The 8,698-nt window shown below is 37.5% G+C and overlaps 1 protein-coding gene across 1 annotated transcript in view; it reads left to right on the top strand.

The window, feature by feature from the left end:
• csmd2 (CUB and Sushi multiple domains 2) overlaps positions 1–7,736 on the top strand; it is a 302,201-nt gene extending 294,465 nt beyond the window's left edge. The window contains exons 65-67 of the mRNA XM_037693663.1: positions 5,836–5,977; positions 6,435–6,612; positions 7,485–7,736. Coding sequence (XP_037549591.1) covers positions 5,836–5,977; positions 6,435–6,594 — 302 coding nt within the window. The 3' untranslated portion in view covers positions 6,595–6,612; positions 7,485–7,736. The remainder of the gene's footprint in view (positions 1–5,835; positions 5,978–6,434; positions 6,613–7,484) is intronic.
• Positions 7,737–8,698: the final 962 nt, after the last annotated feature.

Here is an 8,698-nt window from a genome sequence, read left to right as displayed (position 1 = left end):
ATTAGAACTGGAGGCCAAATTAATGCCATCCAGTGTTAGTGTAAGGCTGAAAAGGCAGTTCCTAAGATTTTCAGGTCCAAAAACCACAACATATGTCTTGCCTGAGTTTAAATGCAGAAAACTAAGGGTCTTCTATGTTTTTATGTATTTAAGACATGCTTGTAATCTAAGTAAATTATTTAATTCAATATGTTTCATGGAAAAATACAACAGTGTGTCATCAGCATAACAAAATGTATCACATGCTGTTTAATAAATTTACCTAATGGAAGCATATTTAAAGTAAAGAGTGTGTATTGTAAATGTATTGTAAATGAGTCATCGAGACTCACTGAGACTAACCTTTTAAAATAAAGGTTGAATAAATGAATGAAAAAGTACTGGTCCAAGCACTGAACCCTGAGGAACTCCATGACTAGTTTTGGTGTACGGATAAGAGTCATTATTTACATTTATAAACTATCAAATAAATATGATTTAAACCTTTTTAGAGCTGTTTCTGTAATACCAAAATCATATTCAAGTTTCTGTAGAAAAAACAAGCCTCTGTAGTAGAATAAAGTCAGTGAACACTTTGCACCTTACTCCTCAACATGCCAGATAGGTTCACCATCCATTCAACTGAAATTTTTGTTGTACATATATGGTTTTAAATGTTAGCATATTGGGGGTTTTTTGGCACTTAATTTGTCCAACTTGAATTTTTTTTATTTATTTATTTATTTATTATTTTTTTTACCTATACATGGTTCATATATCAAACAGAAATTAATTCATCCTTCAGCCTTGAATTAGGGTTGTATTTGGAAAGTATCACACACAGTTTGAGTAGTCTTCTTGAAAAACAAAACGTAAATGTAATGTTTGTACTTGAATATAAACCTAAACTAAATTAAACTGAATCAACTTTTAAAATATCTATCAATCTATCAACTTTGTTTTGCTTGCTTGTCCTTGCTCGGGTCTTGAACGTAACAAACCGTTGAGGGAAACCCAGAATTCTGCTTTCCACCAACACTCCCCAGCTCCTCGTGGTATCCCAAGGCATTCCTAGGCCACACACGATATGTAATCTCTTAAATTTATTTTCCATCTCCTCCCAGGAGATATAAAATTGGTACAAGCCTGATAAACCCCCAGAAGGTGGTACCTAGAAGACTCCTTATTCAGATGCCCTGACCACCAGAGTCGACTCCATTTGATATGGAGAAGCATCTGCTTTATTCTGCACTAAACTCTAAAGGTCCCTATCAAAAATTGGGTTACCAGTTGAAGAGCTTTAAAAATAAGCGATGAGCTAACGTCCATTCTGGTGTGTGGCTGCATCTAGGCCTAGAAAGTTCACTTGTCAAAAATTAGGTTGTCATGTCAATATCCAATATGGCTGCCTTAATATAATGTGTGTCCATAAGGCCTATTATTTGAAAAGCTTAAAAAATAAGCAATATGTTGACTTCCACTTTGACGTGTGGCTACATCTGTGTGTAAGAAAGGTAATTATTGAATATTTGGTTGTCACATCAAAAGCCAATATAGATGCTTATAGGTCTTAAAAGTATAGTGTCCATAAATGACTGGGGTGGCTGGTGGGGTGGCCAAAGATTAATCTACTGTGGCCTAGGCTACTACTGGCCAACTTCTGGTAATGCCACTGCATCTGGTGGTTGGTCAAATTGATCCCTCCACTTGTCAGGAACCCTCACTTTGTGCTGCCTTGGACAAGTAAAAAATAATACCTACCTCTGTTTTTATAAACCATGTGAATTATACCAACTTGAATACAATGCACCAAAAACATTAAGGTTTATTTGCATTGCCTAATCAATTCCAGTATGGGAAAAACACTATTCTCAAAATCTATACACATTTAATATTCAAATTGCCCAGCCAGTGCCATAAGCATACCACTTATTTTTTGGTCCTTTTCCAGCTTTTATGACCATAGATGAGGTTTGAAGCTCAGTAGACTAGTAAATCAAGAGCTTTGCCTTCTAGCTCAGCTCCCACTTCACCACAACAAACTGGAACGACACTGATTATTGCAGATAAAGCCCCAATCTGTCAGTCTATCTCCTGCTCCGCCCTGCAATCACACTGGAACAAAACTTCTAGATACTTGAACTTGATACTTGAACACTTGAGGCAAAGACAATGTATTTGCTACAAAATATACTTTGTTTAATGTCAGGATTTCAATCTTCTTAAACGGATACACAAACTAAATATAATGGTTATCAGCGATCTACAGCTATAGTGTTTGTAATCTTTATTCAAATTCAACAACCATTTCCCCATTTTTAAGACAAGCATACACAATTCCGCGTATGAAGAGCTAATGAAATACATCCACATAAACAGTACTACTTTGCATTTATTTTATTGATTAAAAAAAACAACATTATTCAGCATATTTGAAAATATACAGAAAATGCTTTCAAAGTCCCTTTTACCGTGTACCACAAACTTCATTTTGATGGATGTATACAGTTTAGTATCTGCTGATACATTTTTCATAAAAGCCGGAGAAGCGTTTTGCATATTTCACATAATTCAACGCAATTGTAAAGCAAGAATAAATATGATAAGGACTTTGGAATTTGGCATGGAAGCACTTTGCGTTAACACAGATTAGGCATTTGTATGCACGGTGGAAGTGCATGTGAAAATCTGCTGTAATGAGAAAGGTGCTTGAGCAGCAGGTGCACCCTCCTATCACCCTGTTATTGCTCACTGATTAAGCAAACAGCCCCATATTAATACAGAAGGCTGGGGCTGATGCCAGGGTATTTATGTGTGTGTGTGTACGTTTGTGTGCTAAGCATGTCTAAGAAACACCAGATGTGTGTGTGTGGAAGGTGGGTAAGACATCTTGAATATAATCCTACTTAATTTGTCAACAGTTCATGTTTTGTTTTAACTCAGTGGTGCTGTAAGAGGGGACTCAGTTTGCCTGCATGATTGTGTTTGTGTCTGTTGGTAAATGGGTGCTTGTGCATCAGGAGCAAACACCACACAACCCCCTAATTGAATTCCTTCTTGTTTGTTGCTCATCCTTTATTGGAGCGTTTTGGCATTCTGTGGCAAACAGGTGGGCCGTCACTCCTTCACTGTTGCTCCTGCAGACGCACATCTCGGTAAATTAGATGACACATCTGAAACGAGTTAATAGCTGCCGGTCTTTGATGCCAGTAATTAAGAGTCATTGTTGGGATAATGGAATTTGACATTCCCCGGGGGTGAAATAAAATTAACACATGGTTATCAACTTTTTTGTTAAAAAAAAAAATCAGTTTTAACTGCTTAGTCTATTGTGTGTAAGTGGAACGTTAGCGCTAATCCTCTTTGTCTGCTGCAAATTATTTGACATAATTGTTTTTTTGCATATAATTGCCTTTTCGTATTAGCAGTTGTTTAGACAATTGTAAAAGCAAAGACAATGTGCAAGATCATCCAGATCATTTTTAATTAATTTTTATTATGATGCTTCAGAAGTTCTTCTGAATTTCAGGGTCCTAGCATGACTGGATTTTTTTTTCTTCTTTTTTTTTTTTGCATTTTTGTCCAGGTCTGGATAAGTAATAAACAAAATAATAATGTAGTATAAAAGGGGCTTTCCTCATCCATTTTTTTTTTTTTTAAGAGACAAAGGACATTGTAAAGTTATTCTCAAAGTATTCAATTTCAGCACTTCTAATGACAGTTGTACGAATGTTATTTAAAGTTTATTTTATGAACTATACTTGGACCTGCCATTCTGTGTTTGTTTCTCCTTCCTGTCCTGACAAATCCCAGCTGGCCAAAGCAGACGTCTGCTCATCCTGCGTCTGGTTCTGCTGGAGGTTTTTTCCTGTTAAAAGGGATATTTTCCTTTCCACTGTTGCCTTTGTGCTTGCTCAGGATGGGAGACTGTGAAGAAGTGAAGATTCAACACAATCTGCTGATTCCATCCATCCATTAGCTTTTACCCACTTCTTCCATATTGGGTTATGGGGGGTTGCCAGTGCCCATGTCCAGCAATCACTGTGCGAGGGACGGGGTACACCCTGGACAAGTCACAAATCCATCACAGGGCCACATAGAGACAAACAATCATTCAGTCTGTCACTCACACCTAGGGACAATTTAGAGTTACCAATCTGCCCAACATACATGTTTTTGGTCTGTGGGAGGAAACCGGAGAACTCGGCGAAAACCCACGAATGAATGGAGAGAACATATAAACTCCTCCCAAAAAGACCCGCGGACCGGGATTTGAACCAGTGACCTGCTCGTTGAGAGGCAGCAGCTCTACCAGTTGCGCCACCGTGCTGCTTCTGCTTATTCCTTAGATAATCTTTACTAATTTGGTTTATTTTTTATGTATGTGGATGTTTTTGTACAGTTCCCTGAGATGGCTTCTCTTGTGACTTGGCACTATATAAATAAACTGAATTGAATTGAATGTAATTGTTTAAAATTGCCCAGACCACTTATCATAACTTGTTAGTCACATTTTATGTTCTACAGCTAATGGTGCTTATTTGTATCATGCTAAAATGAAACATAATTTTACAAAAAATCATGTTTGAATTGAACACAATGATTAACACAATAAACCTAGTTACTTTGACAAATATTGAGCTAAAATATGGTGTAATAGTAGTAGCTGAGAGTATACAACTCCTCAAGCAAGACAGCAGGTGATCTGTGATCCATTAAGGAAGGTGACTTTCATTTTATTGTTTGCTTTAGCAGGTAATAAAAAAAACAACAACAACAAAAAAAACCTGACATCTTTGCACAAATTGCAGAAAATGTATAATTGCATTATATAAATAAACACATAAACAAATAAGAAATAAAAAAAAAAAAATAAGTGCATCTTCTTTTTACATCAATGTTACCAACATTGACCAGAAAAAAAATTGACCAGCTGCAGTAGTCTCTCGTTAATTGCAGGGAATCCATACTCTGAAGCCCCACTATAAGTGAAAAACCGCAAAATAGGAATAGTGGTACAAGTAGTAAAGTAGTTTATAAATGTATATATATATATAAGGGTGGAGTTTGCATGTTCTCTCTGTGCATGTGTGGGTTTCCTCCGGTTACTCCGGTTTTCTCCAACAGACCAAAAACACGTATGTTAGGCTGATTAGTAACTCTAAAATGTCCCTAGGTGTGAGAGAGAGAGTAAAGGTTGTTTGTCTCATTTGTCTCTGTGTGGCCCTGTGATGGACTGGAGACCTGTCCAGGGTGCACCCTGCCTCTCGCACAGTTATAGCTGGACATGGGCACCAGCGAGCCCCGCGTTCCAAAAAAGAAGAAGCGGCTGCACTCTGCCACCTGCCAGCGGTCTTGGCCATGCCCACTTCTCCGTTGAAGAGTTGAGATATGAGAAGCTTTTTTCTGCAGCTTGTGCTGCACACAGGTGCAGCAGGTGCTAAATAATTTAAAATAATGTATATATAAAAAAAAGTCATGTCGATCGTGTGGCTCATCCAATAATCAGCCAGTTTTGTTTGAAGTCCGATCTCATTTTGAAAAACTGCGATAGAGTGAGTCTGCGAAAAACGAACCACAAAGTAGCGAGGGACAACTGTATTATGAAAATCTGATTATGGAAAATTAGCCTATGGAATTTTGAAATAGAGATTATGTAACTTGTAATAAGTTTAATCAATTTTATTATCTGACTGTATGATATTTTTGTTACGTGTACAACACTTTGGTCCTGTGGGTGTTTAAAGTGCTCTATAAATAAGCTGGTATGGTATGATATTGTGTAGGAATGTTGAAAGTTAAAAAACTAAGTATTGCTGAAGCAACAATAAACTAATGACATTATGTTTTGTCTCTGCTTCCCTCCAGAGAGCTCCGACCCAGGCAGAGAAAACCCAGGCTACTTAGCCTCCAACAGCAGTTCAGTGGCAGCTGCTATCCTAGTGCCTTTTATAGCCATGATCATTGCAGGCTTCGCTCTGTATCTCTATAAACACAGGTAAGGCATCATTTACACAGCCACCCAAGTTCTATTTAATTTTTTTTAATTGCTGTCTAAGGAAAAAAAAAATCTTTAAATTTTCTCCAAGGACACATTTGCATTAACCATTAGATTTATTTTTCTGTTCATATTTTAAATCCATAAAGATATATATTGACCTCATTCTGAAAAAAAAAAAGTTATTATAAGATGGTGAGAGAGTGCGTCTTCCTCCCTGCCTGAAAAACTAACTGGTTTATTACACGGAGACAGATTGAAGTAATAATGAGAGAGTAAAATTGTAATGTTCACAGTGGGGGAAGGGGGGCAATTTAAATGGATTTTATAACTGTATAAATCACTACAGCCGTATCCATACTCTGACACCTTTATCTGCTGCATAGTGAATGAAGACTGTTGGCCTGTCCTTGTGTAAATACATCCCATGGCTCATACTGAAACATTTTCATTTTAGAAGAAGACCCAAAGTTCCCTTCAATGGTTACGTGGGCCACGAGAACACCAACGGACGTGCTACATTTGAGAACCCTATGTATGACCGTAACATCCAGCCCACGGACATCATGGCCAATGAGACAGAGTTCACCGTGAGCACAGTGTGCACAGCTGTATAGCAACTGCTTCTTTAGGAGGTATAGTCCCTCTCACACTGATTTTTTTTTTCTTCTAAATATAAAGCAGTCAGGTTGTTTCTTTCATATTAGGATTCCTGTATTTAGTTTTTAACACCATTCCATTTAATGAAGTGTATACATTTTTGGAGCAAACATGCACTTTTCTGATGTTAAATGTAGGGATGCACAGATCCGATATTAGTATCAGTATTGACACCGATATACAAAACAATTCTTGATCAGGTATCAATGACAATGTGACCAATCCATAAGGACAGGAGCTGATTGCTTTTTATTTTGAATATCTGGCAACCAAGCTAGTGAAGCTATTGGTTTTTTGTGTTTTTTATTTTTATTTTAGCTCCTTTATTATTTATTTTACGTTATATTTAGAATTCCTGAACCATTTGAAAGGTTTGTTGAAGTTGATTTTTTTCCTGTTTGACCAAAGTTGTCAACCTATGTTTTATGTCAGTTTCAGTATCTGTTTTATTATTTATTTTACATTGGATGTTAAACTCATAATTACACTGACTGAACAAATTAAAGTTGTGCTGTTTTTTGCATGTTTGACAAAGCTTGTGAAGCTATTGATGTGTGCATAGTTTAAAAAAACAAAAACAAAGTAATTTAGTACATTTATGTCCGCGTTTAAAACAAACAAACAAACAACTATTTTAAGTTAGTTCAGCATTGTTTTTTACTGTATCAGATCGATATTGACTGATACTAAAGCTAAAGTATCGGTATTGGAAGTGAAAAAAGTAGTTCAATGCATCTCTAGTTAAATTAATGATGATGTCTTTTATATTTAGTTTTTTATAACATGTTTTGTATGAAACACCCCCCCGACCCCACCCCCACCCCAATTGTCTGATTTCCTGATTCAGTTAGGTAAAGAAAGCAGCACCACAACCTACGCTGCCTGCCAACAGAGGGCATCTGTAGTTCCTCGAGCAGATGGCAAGACAAAGATTATCATATTTGCCAAAACATCTTCGAGAAACATCAACAGTAGCAGAGGCCCTCACCTGCAGGAAACTGGACGAGAAACCATGCGAAGGCAACGACTTCTTCAAAGTTTAAGAGAAATGCTTTCTGTAACTTTACATGGTTTCTTGATTGTGTTCCATATTCTGAGGAGAAGCTTCCATCTGAACCTGCAGCCAGCAGGGAAAACTGCTGGAGGCAAAGCTGTGATGACTTTTCTCACCTCCCTTCAACTAAACCCAAAGGGAATTTTATGGTCAACTTTAAGTCGGTAAACGTAACGTGTAGCTAACAGAGAACTCTGCAATTTAACCACAGGGAGGACAACAAGTTGGTGCGCGGGAGGCAGAGAGAAACAGTCTGGGTGTTTAAATTTGTCCTCCATTGTGTTTTTCCAGTTTTTTTTTCCAAGTATGGTTTTCTATATTCTTTTATATGCTGTTTGCTTTCTGAAATGAGCAATTGGAAAACCTTTTATTTTTCCCCGACCCTCTGCTTTTGAGACCACTGGGGGTTTTCATCGGAGACTCCAAGCTTAAAAATTCAGTAGGGTTGAAGGCCGTGTTGGAGACACACTATCATAACGTCCTGAGCTTGGCATTTTTTTAAGCAATGATAAAACTTGCCCTTTGAGGAAGTTGAGTCTGGAAGGTCTAAAGGTAGCTGGAGCAGTAAGAAAAGCAGCACTTAGTTGGGGCGTAGAGAGATTATGTGAGACATACTATGTGTGCGTATTTCTGTACACATTTGTGGCTGCATATGCAGCAAACTGCATATCTTTTTTATGTATTTTATTTTAAGAACACTGGGCTGAGTAGTATAAATATACAGTATCTCCATATGAAGCTCTGCAAACCAGGTATTTCAAGTCTCTGCACAGAAAATTAGATAACGTATAGGATCACTCAGCCCTCTGTGAATAGTAAACAGCCATCAGTGTGCTAATGATCCATTGTTAGGCTGATGGTCCTTCTTGAGCATGTGATCAGCTGGTTTTGGTTGTCAGCAGCAAACTGGTTGATCCACTCTGAGAAGGTGCTATTTAAGAGACTGAGCTGAATACAGCTCCTCAGACTGAGGAAGTCTCTTGGATGAGAGATGAAACGTTTCTACA

Source organism: Nematolebias whitei, chromosome 19 (genome assembly GCF_014905685.2).
Source record: "Nematolebias whitei isolate Nwh7 chromosome 19, NemWhi1, whole genome shotgun sequence".
Taxonomy (NCBI): domain Eukaryota; kingdom Metazoa; phylum Chordata; class Actinopteri; order Cyprinodontiformes; family Rivulidae; genus Nematolebias; species Nematolebias whitei.
The sequence above is the reverse complement of the archived record's forward strand: the minus strand, read 5'-3'. Positions and strand labels throughout refer to the sequence as shown.